Source organism: Tiliqua scincoides, chromosome 4 (genome assembly GCF_035046505.1).
Source record: "Tiliqua scincoides isolate rTilSci1 chromosome 4, rTilSci1.hap2, whole genome shotgun sequence".
Classification (NCBI taxonomy): Eukaryota; Metazoa; Chordata; class Lepidosauria; order Squamata; family Scincidae; genus Tiliqua; species Tiliqua scincoides.
In genome coordinates this window covers 186,124,974-186,145,619 of record NC_089824.1, presented here as the reverse complement: position 1 = coordinate 186,145,619, position 20,646 = coordinate 186,124,974, and the positions used below count along the sequence as shown (strand labels likewise).

General features: G+C 44.0%; 1 protein-coding gene across 1 annotated transcript in view; it reads left to right on the top strand.

Moving 5' to 3' along the window:
• The first annotated feature begins 1,049 nt into the window (after nucleotides 1–1,049).
• Nucleotides 1,050–20,646, top strand: part of TSPAN2 (tetraspanin 2) — a 77,191-nt gene continuing 57,594 nt past the window's right edge. The window contains exon 1 of the mRNA XM_066624795.1: nucleotides 1,050–1,214. Within this exon, the coding sequence (XP_066480892.1) occupies nucleotides 1,146–1,214 (69 nt within the window). The 5' untranslated portion in view covers nucleotides 1,050–1,145. The remainder of the gene's footprint in view (nucleotides 1,215–20,646) is intronic.

The window sequence follows — 20,646 nt, the reverse complement described above, 5'->3', positions numbered from 1 at the left end:
TTTTAAAAAATAAAATAAAATAAACAGTGCAGGCTGCAATCCTATGCACACTCACCTGGAAATAAGTCCCACTGACTACAATGGGACATACTTCTGAGTAAACACGGCTAGTATTGGGCTGACAGTCCTTTACACCTCAATGGCAACCTCTGGAGCCATTCTAGCACTGGATCGACGAGGGCCGCAGGATGAGGTGGTAGAGTCCTGTGGTTGGAAGGACTGTACCAGTTCAGAATGAACGTGGCAGCAGCATTGTTGCTTCCCTCACGCGTTTCTCAGAAAACCAGCTCCTGGCACGCAGAAAACTAGCACGGGAGGGAGAAGGCCGAGAGTTTTTCACCTGCAATCGAAAGCGGTACAGTCCCTCCCACTATTAGCGGACTCCACCACCTCATTCTGATGGTGTGCAGAGCAGGCAGTTTCCAGGCTGGCGACTGACCGAGGCAGTCTGAACAGGCTCTCCGGGGTTACTTAGAACACATTGCCTCACGTGTTATGTTCTTACGACTTCAGTGGGACTTAGGCTGCAATCCTAGCCACACTTTCCTGGGAGTAAGCTCCGTCCATTGATTATAATGGGACTTACTTCTGAGTAGATAGGCCTAGGACTGGGCTCTGAGGCTACAATCCGATCCACACTTTCCTAGGAGAAAGCCCCATTGACTGTAAAGGGACTTACTTCTGAGTAGACACTCTTACGCTCTTACTCTCAGGAAAGCGGGCGTAGCATTGCAAACCTATTTGTTTCCAAAACCACTACTGATCCCTGGGAAACATCAGGAATTCTCCTTGCAGAAAGAGGTGGGGATGCTCCTGACCACGTGCAGAGTGCTTTTCCCGCGGAGAAGCACTTCCAGGACCGATGATGGGGCTCTTCCCGCGGACAACCTTGAGCCCCCGCACGGCCCCTTTGGTGCCAGCTGGCGGAGATCCTACAGACCGGTTCTCCCGTGGGAGAGGCGGTCTCCTTCCGCCTGGCAGACCCCGCCCCGCACCTGCCTCCTCCTCGCAGACCCCGCCCCGCGCCCTCCCAGGCGGGGAAGTGGCAGCCGGCGAAAGCTCCTGCCAGCGAGTTCTTTGCGAGGCGTTAGTGGTGCTGCTGCTGCTGGAGAGGCGAGAGCTGCTTGCCTGCTAGCCAGCCAGCCATGGGGCGAGTGCAAGGAGGGATGCGCTGCGTGAAGTTCCTGCTCTTCATTTTCAACTTCATCTTTTGGGTCAGTGTGGGGCTGCGGAACAGGCGATCCCTGGGCAGGGGAGACAGGGGTGGGTGGAAGCAGTGGCGTAGCTAGAGGGGGGCCAAAGCACTAAGTCTTGCAGGGATCCAATCACGGCAGCGTGCAAGCGGTCCTGCCCCTCCCCTTCGGAGGGGAGAACGGAGGGGCTCCCTGTAAAACTTAGTGCTCTGCCCCCCTGTAGCTACGCCACTGGATGGAAGGGGGCAAAGAAAGGCGAGGCTGCGCAGCGGGAGGGTCCGCCAGGGCATAGCCACCTACTCAGATCCTTGTTCCTTAGTTGGAGCTCCAAGCCTCCCCCTCCCTGATCAGCAACTCCACAGCCCCCTGGGGTTTCCTCCCTGCCCAGCCTAGGTCTCCCACCCTCAGCTCTTGGGGCTGCCCCATGGCAGAGATGAGGCCAGGCGTTCACACCCCTGACCCTCCTTCTCAGCTGGATCTCTGGGAGGTAAATAACGCCTCGCTGAATTGCTGCTGCTGGATCTCGGAGAGGGGGGGGGGGAGAAGCTTCTGCTGTTGTGTTTGATCCCGCCTCTCATGGTTGATCTGCAGTGGCTGTTTTCACACATGAAAGCTGTCAGTGGATGGTTGTCATCATCGGGACTGAGCTGCAGGGGTGGGAGGCCACTAGAACCATTTGCAAGAAACCTCCTGCCTCTATTCAATATAGTTGGCCCATGCTCCAAACTATGTTGCGCACCAGAATTCTTCGCTATTTTGTTTAAAGTTTTCATTTTAAGAAAGGTTCGTTTTGTAAGTCAGGTGCCCCTGAATCTCAACACACAACTGAGGCAGGGATGCAGAATCAGGTGCTGCTTTGTGACCAAAGTGATGGTTTAAAACATTGATGTGCATCACCATTTTGAAGCAGGTAAAATGTATAATGTTATTATTATTATTATTATTATTATTATTTATATACCGCTTTTCAACTAAAAGTTCACAAAGCGGTTTACAGAGAAAAATCAAATAACTAAATGGCTCCCAAATAATGTTCCCTGGCTGTAACATGTAACTCTGGGAGGCTGGAGGTTGGCAACACCAGGCTGCACTTGCAAACTGGTAGCGTCATTTTGCATTAGCAACCTGGCTCTGAGGCCAGCTCTGCCTAGCTGTTCTTGCCATGGGAATGCTGGTTTGTTTCTAGAACATGAAGGAGTTGTGTGCATGATTTCATGCATGTGGTCCTTCTGCTGTGTATACGTACACATGGGTCCTTTTCTGTGGCAGGGCACATCTATCCAGACTCTGTAGGTCCTCTGGGTGGCCCAGTATTGATAGATGAGCATGCATCTCATCTTAGGAGCTTCTCCAAAGTCAGTGGTGTATCTAGAGGGGTGCCAAGCACTAAGTTTGGCAGGGCCTTATGGCAGCATGCAAGGGACCCCTCCCCCTTCAGAGCCATTCCAGGTGGTGGGAGCAAAATGGAGGTGTAGGCCTCCATTTTGTTCCCACCACCTGGAATGGCTCTGAGGTGGAGGGGTCCCTTGCCACGCTGCCATGAGGCCCTGCAAAACTTAGTGCTTGGCACCCCTTCTGGTAACACCACTGTCCTAAGTAGATAGTGAAACTGAAGTGTCTAATTCATAGTGTGCTCTGGAGTATGCAGCATGCAATGGATTGCCTGGCATATGATATGATATAAGAGATATATCCTTCAAATACAGGGCATCTAGCAATCTCACCTGTGCCAGCTTAGTGTATAGTTGGTGGATGAGCTTTCTTTGTTCAGTGTGCCTTTCTCCATAGCATCATTATATTTTCCTTAGTGAGGTCATCAGGCCTGAAGAGGCATCTGCTTCTTCATCCTTCTTGTGAAAATGCCAGTGATCTGTCAATGTATATCTGCAGCTGTGCCTCACAGTACATATGGGCACAGAGTCACATTCACAATGTGCCAAGCACAGCAGGGTCGCACCAGTCCTTGCAAGACAAAAAGGCTGGATATTTACAAAGCACCCAAGTACTTTTTGCCCCAAGAACCAACAGGATCCTGGTGTGTTTTACTGCAACAACTTTTTTGCCTTGGGAAGTCAATTAAGAAACCCCCAGCAGTTTGAAATAATGGTGATAAGAACTGACTTCTGCAAGAGAGCTGAGCTGTTTAAATCTGTATCATTGCAGATGCATATAAAGCATTGTGATTTTCTGGGCAGATTTTCTTGGAGAAAGGATGTTACCCTCAAAATGTGTAAGAATCCTATGTGTGTTTGGTCAATATATTTGTTCCGAAGGGGGGTGCCCACACTTTGATGATTACCTGGAAAGACCTCTTTTGTTATGGGCATCACTCTCTTTCTTCATGTGGACCATTGGGATACATCATGATTATGCATTCTTGTTTGAGATGTTCTCATTAGTCTAAATATCTGTGTGGTTTTGGCTGGACTGCAAAAAGTAAGGGATGAAGGGCTATGTGTAACAGCTTAAGGAGCATGATCTGTTTGATTATAGTCAGGAGAAAATCTCACTCATACTAGTTATTACTGTGTGAGGCTGCAGGTTTGTCTCCCAATCCACCAGGCAGGCATTCCTCTTGTTCCAAATACACTGGTGCAAATTGTTGATGTACTGTACAAACTAAAACGGAAAAGATCATAGCACACCCCCAAATGGCATAGAGATTCTTGTATGGCAGTCATTCAAAAACATTTTAGCATTGGGACCCACTTTTTAGAGTGACAGTCTGTCGGGACCCCCCCGGAAGTGATGTCATGGCTGCAGGTTATATCACAGTTGGAAGTGACATCATCAAGCAGGACAATTTTAGTGCCACCATATGGCAAAATTAAGTTTAAGTAAAAGTTTACAAGAAGTATAAGGTTAAAAATTTATTTAAAATAAAGAACCTGCTTAACTCTCTTAAGCAGTTTAAGGTTAAAGTATACAAGAAGTATAGGGTTAAAAATTTATTTAAAATAACGAACCTGTTTAACTCTCTTAAGCAGTTGCTGATCTGTCTTAAAAAAAAATCCCCAAACATCCCAAAGGCTGCAGTCCTATCCACAGGAGTAAGCCCCATTGACTATCATTGTTAAAAGCATATACTTAGTAACCTGTTAAAAGTACAGTTCTGTAAACATTTCCTCAAATGTAGCCAGTTCCATGGCAATATCAAGTCTAATATATTTAAAAAAATAGACATTGAAATGATTGGGGACCCACCTGAAATTGGCTTGCAACCAGTTTGACCCACAGTTTGAGAAATGCTGTTGTATGGAATAAGCAGCTACCAGAAATGAACATACGTAGTGCAGTAAGCTAAAACAACTGTTGACAAGTGCTACTGCCACTTTTGATTGTGATCTCTTCTCCTCTTTCTCTAAGCTCCAGGATTGGGGAGAGAATTAACTCTGCTGACTTGCATCTTTCGTTGTGTTGGTGGAGATGGCTGGGTTGCTATCATTGTAGGAACTTCAGTGTTGGGGGGAGGAAGGACAAGATTTATGAAGAACTTAAACAAAAAGGAACTGAAAAAAAAGCTTCTGAAGTGTCAAAAGTTACTATAAGGTCACTGCTGTGACACATTTCAGTGGGGAAAGCTTCTGTTTCTGTTTGAGATTCTCTTTCACCATTGTTCAGCAAGGGAAGGAGTAGCAGCCTTGTTGATTTTCACCCCTCTTGTTGCTTGTTTAAGGCTGCTTAAGAATCCTGTTCAGGTAGTATGAGCTCACAGTACCCACCCTCTGCATCATGTTTTTATAGTATCCATCATCTCGAACCTCCCCTGTAGTTGGGCAACCAATGCACATTTATGGAGGAATTACACTGTCTCCTAGAAGGGGCTTAAGAGACTTCATCTTCGTTGATCATGGCAGTGGCTTTGATCTCTCCTGGCTCTCTGGCAAATAATGGATACAGTATAGATAACATCCTTTCCCTCTTATGATACAGTATGTTCGCTGCCATAAACGGCAGCCCTGTCCACACCCTTCCCACCACTGATCAGGCAGGCTGTACATGCTGTCTTAGAGACGAGGTGCTTGCAAGCAAGTGGCAAAGAGAATACAGACAACAGAGAAGTTCTTCAACTCCAAAACCAGATGGCTAGAGCTGGACGATATCAAAGATTGATCTGAATAGTTCTTGCCTTCCGCAAAAGGAAAGCTGAGGATTAGTTTTATCTTGCAAGCTTAGATAAAGTTTAGTTAGCTTTGGTTTTGATCTGCAGTCAAGTCCCTGGCTGGTTGAACAGACTGCCTCTTTTTGCTTTTGACAACAGTAACTATTTTTACAAGCACGAGCACTCTGTTGTCCCGCCTGCAGGACTGTGATCTCCTTTCTTAGAAACCACTCTTCATTTCTGCATCTCTGGTCACATGGCAGAGGATCTGTCACAGAGGCTCAGTGCGTTCTAGGCTACAGAATGAATGGAAGTTTGCACTTTGTCTTGTGTGAACCATTTGGATGAAACTTCTCTTGCTCGGCTCTCGAGCGTGCAAGAAATATGGGTTTCTTTGCTGCTCACAGGCTAGAATCTTTCCGTTTGTAGCGATATTTACAACCAATTTCCCCAACAGAATAAACAAACGTCACTTATAACTGCTGGCATTCCAGTTTATATCTCATATATCGCCCAGGTCTGAGCACCAGTATCAGCCTGCTGTTAGAAGGAAAAAGCTCTTCAGTGAAACCATAGAAACAGCAAAGGAAATAGACGGCCACAACAGGGTACATTTGTTTATCCTTGCCATTGTTTTGCTATCAACACTTGCCCAGAGCTGTGCGCCTAGGCAGTGCTGCTAATCCAAGGAGCAGCAAAAATATTTATTTCTTAAGGGAGTGCTTTGGGGCTCTTAAATTTGGGCACAATCCCACAGTTCCACACACAATGATGTGTGTGGCTATATACCTGCCCTGTTGTTCTTCCACATCTTTGCTTAGGCTTCTTGGAGCTTGTGTAGCACCAGGATGTAAGTGGTCCAGTGGAGGCATACACGGCCTGCTAGAAACAGATCAGCTATCTGCACCAAGAAAATATGAATTCTGTTATTGTGAGCTAGTAAAAGCCTCAAATACAGAGGTCATATTGCACATTACCATGCACCTTTCCCATTTTGACTCCCACAAAAATAGATCAGGTTGCTGAAGCTGGATTTGAATCTAGATTGGTGCCCCCTTCATTCTAATACCTCAGATGTCAAAGATATCAATAAGATCTGGGTTACTCTTGAAAAGGGTGTGAAAGCAATGGGGAGGTGAACTGGTTTCTGAGCTTGAAGCATAGAATTGTGTCCTGAGCAAGGGTGCCACATTTAATTCCTGTATTCCAGTATTGCAAGCAGGCAAACAAATTTATGAGCAAATTATTGAGTTAGACCAAAGGCCTCATTTTGCTCTGCTAGCTGTGCAAATTAAGAACATTTGCATATGTGTATTTGCATAATTTATTCTGCTTCTGTAGAAATGTAAGGACACTAAATAGCTGTCTTCTTATCTATACAGCACTTTCTGTCTTTTGATGTTTCAGCAATAATTGCCTATACACTTTGAAGGCTATAATCTCCATAGCCATAAGGGTTAGAAATATCAGTTCATTAAACAAAAGCAACAAACAAATAAATTGTGATTTTTCAATACATTTGATGCCCAGTACCAACTGACATTCATGCTTAGTTGCTATGGGACTGTGCTGAATTATCACTTGCCTGTTCTCTTACTTCCTTTAGTAGAAGTTCTGTCCTGAGCATATGAAGCTGGTCAATACCAATCTACCTTGTTTACTAGCTCAGTCTGTGAGCTAGCGACTCTCAGAGGTCTCGGACCGGAGGTCTTTCAGAGCCTTGCTTCTATATGTCAACCTGGGGCTTTATACATTCAAAGAATGTGCTGTGCCATGAGCTACTGAGTCTTCCCCTCCTAATCTCTTGCTTGGGGAATAGGGTACCTTGGTCATCTGCACATAATCCCCTGATCTCCCCAAGATCTGATGATACTTCTTGCTGATCGCAAGGACACTGTCCTCCCATTTAGTCATTGCTTCATCCCGTGGTTTCTGTCTCAGGATGTGGTTGACTTAAAGCCAGAGGAATGATAAGTCAAAAAGAAATTTTGCCTCAGGATGTGGTTGTTACAGAGGTGCGGTGCAGGCTCTCCAATCAGCATCTCTCCAGTATGCTGAAAGTTTGCTCAAGAAAGTTAAGGTGCATCAGAAGTTATTTGAGCAGAAATAATCTGCTCTAAAGAGCAGCTGCAATCAGGGATCATGGATAGAAGACCTGTCAATATCACTTAAAAAGCAACATGTGGTTGGGTATTGAATATGCAGTAGTTGGTAACAAGTTTGGGAGTTATGTTTGGGAAATATAGGATGTGGCAGGGATGCATTGTATTGTTTGTCATGTCAGCGTGCAACCTAAAACACACTTTAAAAAAAAATCTCTTTTGGGAAAAACAAAGAATAGCAAATGAGTAAAGCACAGGTACAAAGCAAAGTACAGCTGCCTGCTTGATCAAACAAGCTGGGCTGAGCAGCTGAACTCATAGTTTGAGTTGTCGGCAAGCAGGTGTTGAAAATGAAAACTTGCCCTTGACCTTATTGCATCCTAGCAGCGAAGGTAGGGAAACATGGTATTAAAACTTAGATGAATATCTGGGGACAGCCTGGCCTGTACCAGTGTTGCTGTTGGAGCTTGGCCAAAAAACAAAACAAAACAAAAAAACCTCCCTCACACCTCATTAAAACTGAATGCATGACTTATGTGTGATTCTGCATGCACTTGCCCTGTGGTGGATGATGGGGCTGCAATTGCCATCATTTAGTATCGCAGACAAGCCTGCTTCTCCCACGGGTTCTGTGTGTAAACATCGGTTTTTATGTACCCCACGAGAGGTTAAGAGCTAACCACGTCATGCACATTCAGTGCAATCTGAAGCATGTTTACTCTGAACCCAGTTTGAGTTTAAGGGGGTTTACTGCCACGTAACTTTGCATAGGATTTTAGCCTTTGTAACTGAACATCAGGAACCCTCCTCTCTTGAGACTTGTTGTAGGTGCTTTTGCAGCACCCCTAACAGTCGAAATGGCATTAGAAGCTTAATGAGCATGAACTTCACTTGGTGGTAATTGGAGAGAAAGCTGCATAATGTCCTCCAAGGCACTGTTCACACAACTCTAACGTGTATGGAATTAAGCAGGAAAGATTATTGGATCAGATATTAATGGCACCAGAGGAGTCTCAAGAACATATGCAACCAGGGGCAGTGCAGGGAAGTAAATGAGCCACAGATTCATCCCATTTAATCGGAACAGGCACTTACCTATGGCCTTATTCACACATTTATGTTCAGCATCATAATTATTATTTCAAGTTTCAAATCAAGAGTTGATGAAATCAAAGACAGGCCCTTCCTGCAGGATTACACTCAAAGGCTGCAATCTTAAACACACTTAGTTGAGAGAGAGCCCCACTGACCACAGTGGAACTTCTGGTAAATTTGTATAAGATTGCAGTGTCATGCGCATTTTTCTGCCAGCAACTTCACAGCTCAGATACATACTACTTGTGCTGTTTTCCTAAGGTTCAAATGTGGCAACTTTTAGATGGAGGAAGTTCATATGTTCAGCTGCAAGGCATAATGTCAGGAGATCCATGCATGAATATCCAGTCCTTTGTGTCTTCAGACTGTAAAGTCAAAGGTTGTTCTTACTTTAAATCTTTATTTTTTTTGAATGGTTTCATCTTGTTATTTCCATTTGATGTGAGATGCAGTGGAGGCAGGGTGATGGATTTCCATATGATCATTTCTGTTGATAGGGGTATACCTTCTTTTGTTATTTGCATAAGTTTTCATGCAAAAAATAGTGAAATCAATATGAGCAGACAAACAGATAAACAAAGTCTGGCTGGCCATTTTTGGTCTGTGGCCATTTTTAACATCCTCCGCTCTTCTCGGGATACTCTTTTGCTTGTGTTATACAAAAAGTATTCAAAACATATCTTCTTATTTATTAATAATAATATTGCTTTTTTCAACAATAAAAAGTCACAATCTAACACGAAACACAGGAGACACCAGTAAACCACTGGAGAAATTATATGCTGGGATGAGTAGGGACAGTTGCTCTTTCCTTGCTATGTATAAGAGAATCATCATTTTGAAAAAGTGCCTCTTTGCTTCATTAGTAGGGAACAAGTAGTAGTGCTTACTACCATATAGTAGTGTATGGGTTTTGTGGTACAATATTTAATTATGGATTTTCATATACAGACAGCACAGTTCTGTGTGCACTTACCTGAGAGTAAGCTCTGTTGAACAAAATTGGACTCCTGAGAAAACATGTGGAGGATTGTGGTAGGGCATAATGTCCTATATGTCCTATCCCCTGCAGGACCACAGAGTGCAGCAGCGCCAAAATGGCGACCACTGTATCCTGTGGCCCTGTGGAGGATGCCAGAGGGTCTCCCAAGTAAGGGCACAGGCCCCACAATGTGGCTACCTGAGTCTGTGCTGGCTGTTTTGCCAGCGCAGACTGTAGAACCTCTGTATGAGACTTTGCAACCTGACACAGACGATAGGACCCTGCGGAGCAGGGCTCTGCTGGTCCGAACCCCCTCCTGGACCAGTCACCTCATGAACACCTCCTTCCATGCCAGAAACCTGCTCTGCAGCCCGGTGGTGTGACTTACCTTCAGCAACTTCCATGATGTTGGCATTCGGTGCTGAGGCCAGCGGGCCCTCCTTCCCAGGTGCTATGGATGCACCTTATGGCATGTTTACAACATGTAGCACCAGCCAGCTCAGCACTAGAACTCAGGTAATATAGAATTGGGTCCTTCTTCACACAGGAATGTGCTCTAGGAATCTGTGGTAATTTTGAAGTTTTGTGGTATTGAGGGATTTTTTTTGGGGGGGGGGTACTGTGTATGGAAAACCTTGGGTCCAATCCTTCTAACTCATTTAGAATTAGAATTGTTTTAATTCTGAAGCTTTAGGATAAAGACAGAGATAATATAAAATGAAAGTTAATAGTGGGTTCATTGGCCCCAGGGTGATCCTGCCTTCCATTTGGCATTACAACTGAAATGACAGACATTCCAGCAGACAGAATGCTGGCTCAGGAGCCAGCATTTTCCTCTCCCATGCTTCAGGTAGGCCTTCTGCCACTTGTTTTCTTAAAAGTGTCATTTATACATTTGATTTTTAAAGAAGTTTTCCTTTTTATAAAATGAAAATTAAAGCTGAACTGGGCATTGGAGTGGAGATTTGGTGGGTGACATCACAGGTGCTGACCTGTCAACATCACATGCAGCTGACTTTTGCCAAAAATTTACTGAACCACAGGTACATTTGAAGTGAACACACTCACAGTGCTTTCAAATGGTTCCCACAATTTTAAAAATTTTATATCTGGCTTTATCCTTAGCTTTTTGAGTCACATAAGCCAGAACATTTAAGGAACTGGTTTCTACAAGCGTGTAGCTGTTAATGGGTGTAAGATATTACAATCAGAAACACTGTTTGAATCAGCATCTCTCATGGCCCTATCACAGAATTGGTTTTTTTTCCTCCCTGTGGGAACTTTTTGGTTGAATTCCTCTTTTGTGTGATTAAAATCTCACTGCTACCATATCAGCTTAGGGGTTTCCTCTGTATTTAATACTATTTCCTTGCAGTTCCGGGGTACAAGGTGACTTGTGTTGCCCAGTTAACAATGGTGCAACTCCTGTGAAAGGAACATTTTGTGTTATGTTTAACGGGTCATAATAGTTCATTGTACCTTAGCAACTACTACCAAAAATCAATGCACTGTACAGGTTAAAGAGCATTTTCTGAGCCACCCATTTCCTTTGCAAACAAGCCTGTGTATGCTGTTTTAGTAAATGTTCAAATCAAATCTGGCCAATTCCAATCTCTGATCACACCGGAGGCTCTGCAGTAGCAGCTACTACCATGGATGTTTGCAGGGCTACTGCATGGCCCCTTCCTTGCCACTGCTTTCTGCTGCTTAATTTTTTAACAAGAGTGAAAATGTACCTGTTTATCCTACACAGTGATTAAACAATGGTTATCTCCTTTTGATTTTTGCCAAGGCTCCAGTACCCTTAACATTTGAATGAGCTGGTGAAATCATAAGGTGAAACCTTTTCCAGCAGATGGTACAGCAGTTCTGTACAAAGTGTATGGGAGTAGCTTTTCCTGTTGAAGTTTGTTTGTGATGTAGCTTTCTGAGCACAGGAGCCTCACCAGAATAAAAGTGGTAACACCAATCAAGTTAAAGTGCAGAATAAATAAGCTTCATTTCAAATGCAAGGGGCAAGCTACAGTGGCCACTAGTGGCAGGTCAAAAGATAGCAGCCAAAACTGTGCATTACTGTCTCCATCTTCTCCTTTGATTTCAAGCATCAAACTTGACTGTTGAAGTAGGCTGATGCCTACAAGAATTTAGGCCCCTAAAATTCAGCTTCTAAGTTGCCTTATTAGCTATTTTTATCATTTGCCACAATGCACTAATAATAAGAGTGCACTAATAATGCACTCTTGTAGAATTTCTTCCAAATAGGATATGGCTTCTTGGTTGTTGGATGTTCTATTTTTGCTGTTTGTTGTGTCTACAAGTCTCTTATGAGGCTCCATTTGACCAGATAATAGCCTTTTCTCTTAAATGACCTACCTCTTTGTCAGGGAGCATCCCATACTTCATGTCGTAATTTGGAGGACATCTGTAGCTTACATAGAAGGTAACCAATGTATGAGGAAAGGGACCAGGCGAGTGCTAGTTAGCCACACCCAATGCTCTGGTTGGCCAACTGCACAAAATAACCCTTCCTGAGGGGGGATTTGAACCTGGAACTTTCATGTTGGCATAGAGGAGCTCAGTTGGCCAGTGTGCTGCTACACTCCCTGTTCCAATGTTCAGTGAATGTACAGGGTAACTTCTGATTGAACAGGACTAGTGTTTTTTAGATGCTGTGCTCATGTTGAATCAGTCATCTCATTTTCTACCAAACGTTCTAATGCAACAGTGTCTGTCATTAGTATCTGTCAGGTACTCCAAGATGAGAGCTTAGATTCTATTTTGCTTTTTGCTGTTCTTGTCAGTATTGTGCTTTATGGAACTGTTGCTGTGGTAGAATCTGGCAAGAACCCACCATTATGGAAGAGTTATAATCGTTATGGAAAGAACAAAGAATTCTCTATTGGAACTTGACAATTCTGAACTGTCTGATGATTCTAAAGTGGCTAATAGATGGGGTGACTCCTCTCTTTCTTTGCCTGAGGCTCAAGAAAAGCAGGATGTAGAGTCTTATGATACGAGACTCTTATTGACAATTGGAGAGCTGACAATATGCAACTTGCTCTCAGCCAGCCATAGTGTACTTCAAATATGTTTTTAAATTAAAACTTGCAGGATATGCTCTTTTTCGGCTCCCAAAGTTACAGCATTATGGAACAATGCATCAGGGGACAATAAGCCAATAGAAATCAAAAGTCCAGTTCAGATGCAACACTGAGCAATCACTTAGCACTATGTGAACAAGCCTAAGCCCTCCCCACATCTATCACATGAAAAGCAATGAGAGTGGAAGCTTCTGCTTTCACCTTAAGAACAAACTCCCATTCCATGTTACATACAGCCTCAGAGAACTGCAATTCTCTGCAGTCTAGTTAGACTTAGAACAAACTGGGATATCAAACCATAGTTTCAAACCAATCCTGGCTTGGCCTGGCTGAATAAGCTTTGAATGGCTTATTCAAACCACAGTTTCAGTATAAACAAGAATCTGTATCTGAATTTGAATAAACCAGGATCAGCCATTTCACGTGTTATAGCCAGCCCTGGCTTTTTTGGAAACCACAGTCGGAAGTAGAATTATTCCCTTCATGTGTTGAAGGGAGGAGGGTGCATGCATTTGTGAGGCTAGTAGACATTACACAAAAGTCAGCATTCAATCCTGGCTTTGTGTGATATCTGAACTGACCCAGTGTAGAAATGTGCTCTAAAGCTTTCATTCTACTTCTCTTTTATGAGAGAGGAGCTGAGAGGCAACATATAAACTCACAGTTCCCTGAGACTTATTTCTGTAGTGCTAAGGCATGGTTTGGCATTGCATGCAAACTGGGTCTAAATCAATGAAGTGGTTTTTGAAGAGTTGTATTCTTTCTATGGTTGTATAGCTAGACTAACCAAGAAAAAAAGGCTGCAGTCCTATAACACTTAAGTCCCATAGGAGTAAGTCCTATGGGAGTAAGTCCCATAGAACTCAGTGGGGCTTACTTCTGAGAAGTCATGCATAGGATTGTGCTGAAAGTCTAACACATATTGGAAATTTCAACACACACTTTAATGTAATGCTGAGACTAGTTACAAAAGCAATTTGTCATTGAACAGTATCTAGAGTAGAGGCTGTCTTTGCAGCTGTTCAACTTTAAGTGTTTGGGATTTAAATAGTGTATACCAAAGTATGTGTAAGGCCTGTGAAATTCTATAGTGCAGTTCAGCTGTCCAAACCAAGATAGTGGCCTGGAGGTCACCTTTGTAGATATGTAAAAGTCTTTGAAAGCTACACACTCGTGGGAGGACAGCAGCACCAGGGGGTCAATTCATCAACATTTAGAAGTTCAGGAAGAGCTATGCAACCCCCTCCTTTGTGCCATCCCTACAAACCATACATACAAGTATGACATACCCCATACTTGCTTCCTTTTTCACCAAAGTTGTGGATCCAGCACCATGTGAGCAATTGCACTGCTGAGCTCATCATTCCCATGGCAGCTATTCCATATGGTTGCTCCAATTCCTGCGCACTAAACCTGACAGTGCAGAAAACATCCCAGGGAAAGGTAGATATTTTGCTTCCTACAACATCTCCACACTGACATCCAAAAGCCTGATGAACAAATTTTGTGGAGTCCCACAATGGCCTCATTGTGCTATGTAGATGGCTGTGGTACCAGTGTGGATTAGATGAGGTTACCAGTGTGGACTGAAGCTTCTGTGCATCTGAACCCTGGCTGTGAAGAGGAATGTACAACAGCTGTGCATTCCCTGGGCTGACTTGTGGGTGTGTCTGAAAACTTCCTGTTCCTCTTGGGGAAGGGCAAGCTACAACTCTTTGCTAATTGAGCAGAGGCATCTTTTTTGTGGTGTCCTGTTATATTTAGCAGGGGGAGAGAAACTGTCCCTCTTTACTCCAGTATATCATGTTTTCCAATGGCTGTCAATGGTATCTGTTCTGCATTTCTTTTTACAATATGAGTCCATTGGGGTTAGGAAATTGATTTGTTTTTCTGTGTAAATTGTTTTGTGAACTACTTTTTGTTGAAAAGCTTTATATAAGTATTCTTAATAATAATAATAATAATAATAAATAGTAGTAGCTCAGATTTTGCTCATCCTGAATGTCTGGTTTTAGGTTCTGATTTCCGAATCCACTTTATTAAATCAGAGGATCCTGGACATGTACAGAGAGAGTACCTGTCTAGTCTTGTTAGCCAGATAGGATAATTGGGCTCCTAAGGAACATTAAGGAACAGTTGGAAGGATGAACTCCAGAGCTGCTTCATGGGCAGAGGATGCAACTGAGGTAGCTGTTTAACAGGACTGTGATACACTGTTATGTCAGTGATGTACCAAATGTGAGTCAGGACGAGCCCAAACCACCAGGAACTAGTGTATCTCTGGGGCAGTATAGGGTTATGAATAGATGTTATAAAGATTCTCTCTTGCCCAAAGGAAACTGCCCTGTAACTCTCAGCCCTTGGATTCTTCAATGCTTGGAAAGTGGGGAACAAATAACAATAATGTAAGTTGAAAGTAGTATCCCTACAATGGAATGTCAGTGAGTGGGAGGAGAATGAGATTTTTCCTCTGCTAAATTGTGTATATGCTTGCCTTGTAAGGTCCATTACTGCATGGAGCTTGAATGGTTTACTTATTTCTGTACTGAGTATGTGTCCAAAGCATTTGGGAGAGGCAGCCTGTCTGAACAGGAAACTGTGGGCCTGATCACTTACCAGGCTTGTTCATGAGTGGGCTGTGAAAGAGTCAAGATTGTCTTCTCATGCCTCAAGTGGATCCTCATCACAAATGCTGATCGTAGCAAGCTGTATTAACTGCATCACACAAAACACAGTGTTGCATCTCTTGAGCAATGACTTGGTCCATCTCACTGGTGTCTGAATCACCAGAGACTGTGGGGTTCTTGAGAAGCAATTACTCAGTGGCAGCTCTGTGTGTGTGTGTGTGTGTGTGTGTGTGTGTGAGAGAGAGAGAGAGAGAGAGAGAGAGAGAGAGAGAGAGAGAGGTGTAGACCATGCATCTATGGGATACCAAAATGGAAAGACAAGACAATTTAGAATTGGCTCAGGGGAGGGTTTTGTTTAAACATAACTATACAAAGTGTTGAAGTTTTTGGAAAGTAAGTACTTTCCAATAGTAGAGCATATGATAACCTATAGATTTAACACCTTGCAGCTAGATTAGGGACTCTCAGCATTCTTAATTGGGTTCTGCCATGTCCCACACATCATAGGGACAGATAGGCAAGTTGCTGCTTCAGATACAACACTGAAGCAAATCCATCCTGTGGCATCCTTGGCAATATCTGAAGACTTAATTACGAAGATGAGCTCTCCTAGAGAGAAGGCATCGGCTATCTAGATGCCACCGTACAAAGAATCCCAGCTCATAGTCAGGGCTTGTTTAGATACTCGCTTGTCCTGAAGATAGCATCTGCCTTCAGCCTTGGAGTTGTACATCTGAACAGGGAGTGAGGGCAGCTTGCACAAAGCAACTCTGCTTTTTCCAGCTACAGCTCTTTTCAGTGAAATGCCAGCCAGATGTTGCTACTGCTTTCCGGTGGTGCGTTACTTTAAGCGGGTAACAGGAAGCTGCTCATCAGCCTGGGTGCATGTCTCTCCGTTTTCAATATCCTGAACGTTATGATTCAGGTTTTTCGTGTTTGCACATACGCTGAAATTCTCATGGTCCTGGCATTGAATTTTTAAACAATTTGTTTCATTTTGATCTAAGAACTCTATAAGTTTAAAAGTTTACACTGTTTAAAAGTTATTGGTTCAAGGGCTGCTCTTTTCCATTGTGTCTTGGAGTCAAAATGCACACACACCCATTGTTGCCTCTGGAGTTTGTTGAGTGTTCGTCCTAAGAGCCTTCTGTGTTTCAGTAGGGTGGTCTCAGCTGTCTGTGTTATAAGGCACTAAACAATTCAGGGCACAGAAGCCATGGGTGGTGCATACACCACATATTACCCTGCTCCAAAGTAAATGAAGTGGAGAGCCTTGCCCACCCAAAATACATTTTTGCTTTTAAGCTGTGAGGCTCCCAGAGGAAGGAAAATGCAGTGACATGCCTCGAAAACTAGTTCCTCCTATTCCTTTTCTGTTTTACCCTCTTAGTTTCCTTCTAGCTCGTTCCCACTGCTCATTTGGAGAGTGAGAGGCTAGAGCAGCCATTTTCAACCACTGTGCCGTGGCACACTGGTGTGCCGCAAGTGGTCCACAGGTGTGCCACAGGAATTTGGGAGGTTATTTATTAATAGGGCCAATGGGAGATGTGAGCCCCCCACCGGCAGCATGGTGTGCCTTGTCAATTGTCAAAAACCTGGTGGTGTGCCTTGACCATTTTAGTGCCTTGTCAGTGTGCCGTGAGATGAAAAAGGCTGAAAATTACTGAGAGTCAGGCAGACACTCTCCACTTCTCTCACTTAAAAGGTTCTATGGTTTAAGTAGCATCAGCTTACTATATTAATGACTATTGTCTCCCTGGGTTTTTGGTAGTCAAATGATCGGTTAATGAGCTGAAGTTCTCCTCTACAGCATGGTAAGCTGCAGTAGAAGATGTGAAGAATGACGACCAGGCTGGCCCAAGATCTTCTGCACTTGAAGTGGCCTGCCAGATGCTGCCCTCCCTTACCTAGTGATGTGTACTTCCCACTCCCATGAGTGAGGGAATGGCAGAAGGGAGCCAGAGTAGAACACAATGTGTGAGAAGAGTGGTAAGCTAGAGTCTTTGTCTGACTCTCTAGTCCACCACTCTCCTCTCCTTCTCACTTCCTCTTCCAGTCCATCTCCTTTTCCAATCCAGGGCTGGGGGGAGAAGTTGGAGAAGAAGTAGTGGAGCTGAATGGGTAGACAAAGATGTTTGTCCCCTGCCATTCTGCTACCTGAGGTGACAACTTCTTTTGGCGGGCGGGCGGGCGGGCGGGCGGGCGGATGGTTGGATGGATGGAACGAATGAACGAACGAACGAACTCTGGTGTACTTCTGATATTATTATTGGTATTGCCACTGCAGGACCCATGAGGGCAGTAACTGCAAAGGAAGCTGTTTGAAATATGATCCCTTTGTAGTTTGAGAAAGTTGAGTTACATCAGCATATCTCTTAGGTGTGTGGTACAGTGAAAGATGTGCCATGGTAAGTCCAAAGTGTGCTGCATCGAAGTACAGGTCCAGACTGTTTATCCTTAGGTTTGAGACCCATGGTTTTATCAAACTGCAAGCTCTGAACCAGTGGATTGGCAGTACCTATGCCCTGCAGACTCAACCAGAGCTGTACTCTGGTCACATTCAGAGGGTGATCTGAGGCCTGGGGAGGCCCCATGCCACTTTCCTGCCCTCAGAATGCCTTTAAAAGACATTAAAATGTCATTTCCGGTCCCCCCTCCCCCCACCCAAAAACCAGAAGTAGCATTGAAATGCCTTTAGAAGGCATTCTGAGGGTGGGGAGGCTGTGCACTGCCTCCCTGCCCCTCAGAACACCCTCTGGATGTGACCAGAGCACAGCTCGAGTCATGCTTAGAGGGTCTGGTGTGCCTGACCTGTGGACTTAATTAGTCGTGGGTTCTGGCATCCATGGGGATTCCGGGAATGGAACCCCTGCAGATAACAAAGCATGACTAACATGTTTGTATAGGTGTTTTCTAGAGGGAGGTGTATTTCAGGGGCATGACACTAGTGTGGGGCTAGAGAAGCCTTTTGTAATTTGCTGATAAATTCACCCTGATAGTGGAATTGTTCATTTAAATTCATGATTCTACTATGAATACTGTGGGGATAATTGAATAATTAAGGTTCTTTATTGGTTTTTTCCCCCAGAATAATCAACTGTGTAAAAGTTAGTGTAGTCATTAGTTATATGTATGTCTGCCCTTCTTGTGACTAATGCAATAGTTTCCCCAGCCATGTCCTTAAGCTAGTACAGTATAATGGCTAAGAGGCAAGTCACTAGTTCAAAGCACACCTCAATTATACCCTTACTAGGTACCCTTATTAGATAGCTTTACAAAAGAAGAGCCTTGCTGGATCAAGCTAAAAGCCCACCTAATCCAGCTTCTTGTATCTCACAGTGGCCCGCCAGGTGCCTCAGGAAGCACACAAGACCAACAGGAGACCTGTATCCTGGTGCCCCCCGGCATTTAGAGACATCCGGCATTTAGAGACAGCCTACTTCTAAAATCAGGAGGCTTACACATGGCTTGTAACCCTGATGAACTTTTTCTCCAGAAATTTGTCCAGTTCCCTTTTAAAGGCATCCAGGCCAAATGCTATCACCACATCCTGTGACAAGTAGTTCCACAGACTAACTACATGCTGGGTAAAGGAATATTTTCTTTTCTCTGTCCTAACTTTCCCAACACTTAATTTTAGTGTATGTCACCTGGTTCTGGTGTTGTGTTTAAGCTTTAGGCAAGTCACCATCTCTTAGCCCCAATTGCCCACCTGCACTGTGGAGATGATGATACTGGTTACCTTACAGGCCTGTTGTGGATTGCCAATGCACGTAAAGTGATTTGCATGCTTAGAATGACTCATTTAAATGCTAAATGTTATTTAAGGGATAAAATGGGTCTGTGTCCCCTGTGTGTACAGGTGCACCCTTTTGATTATCATTGATCAAAAGTGACTTTTCACTCTTGCTTGAGACAGCCTTGAGATGACCTTAGCTATTTCATTTGTCTTAAAAAATTAACAGTTTATTTTGATTTAGTAAATAGCCCTATAGCTGATGCTGTGTCTTGGAGTACCTCTTTGTTTTGGGCCCAGCACTTGGGCTTTTGTTCTTTTGCTTTATTTTATTTTTTAATATCCTGAGCTTGAATCAGGATTTTTTTTCCTTTGAGGCTTTTTGCTTTTCTGCTCTTCCATTGTAGCAGGGCATGGCACCTGCAGCTCCCTTGCTGTCTGCTTTGGTGCCTGGAAATAAGAGAAAGTTCCCATTTCCCACCACTGCAGAGTTTTTACAGAGGGCCCTTCTTCCTTCTAAGTGACTTTGTCTTTCAAGCTTGATGGTTCCCAGCTGCCCCATTCTCAGGCCCACTGTGCACACAGGTCTGTGCTATTGTAGAACTATAGAGCCGCCCAGCAGGGTCCCTGAAATTGCTCTTGGCAGCAGTGTAGGGAGCTTGGCTGCTTGCCAAGTACTCGGGCTCACTGGGAGTGCACGGTTAGGTGAAGCTGCCAAGGGGATGTTTATTTCCACTTGGATCTGTGATGATGTAAAGGGATTTATTTGCCATTGGTAATTTTGCTCTGCTCTGAAGCAGGTTGTTTCCTGGAACAAACTATTTGTTGTGTTGGGTGGATTGTACAAATTAGCTGGGAGGACATGAGCTGTAAGCGTGTCCCATGTGGAGTGGTGCAGCAGGGCAAATTGTCACCCCTTCCTTCTCCATCCCCTCCCCATCTAGAGGAGATGGCAGCAAAGATATAGTCCTGGGTATGAAGAAAGTGGACTCTGGTGCATATCAGAAATAGTCCAGGTCTTCCTCTACTAATCGTCTCTGGGTGTCGAAAGAAGGAAGTAAAGAGAAAAGAAGCAACACTGAGTGATCAGTTGAATCACAATATAGTAGAGAGCAGCAACTGGAGGCCAAAAAGTAAAACCCAGCTGCTTATTAGCTGGCTTTCCAATTTGCCACCCCAGAGGCAATGAAAGTGTTATTTATATAGTGCCATCAACATCCATAGAACTTAATGGGTAACAAGAAAATGGGTCTCTCTGTTCTCCAGACTAGGTGCTACAGTTCCTCCACCCTGAGCTTGTTGGCCTATTCACATACCCTCCAGTTTTTGACAGATGAAAACAGGACACTGTATGTGTGACATCTGCTCTTGCATTGAGGGCCACTGGCTGTGGGGAAAATACACCTCCCTCCTCCCTCACACCCAAAGCGAGCTTCTTTCTCTTAACACGTTTACTGTGCCAAAGCCTGTTCACAAACTTCTAAAGCAGGATGTATTCGAAAACTAACCATAACTACTTCCTTTTTAGTTTAAATTTAAAAATGTTTCATAACACTTTTAAACTCATGATGCCTGCAGCTATGCTTATAAAATAAGTGCAACGTATCCACTAATATTCAGAAACTGGCTAGGTGGTTGTGGGGGGTTGGGGTTGGAAAAGGAGTTGTTCCCTGACATTTTGTGCCTACCTACATGCGTGCATACTAGT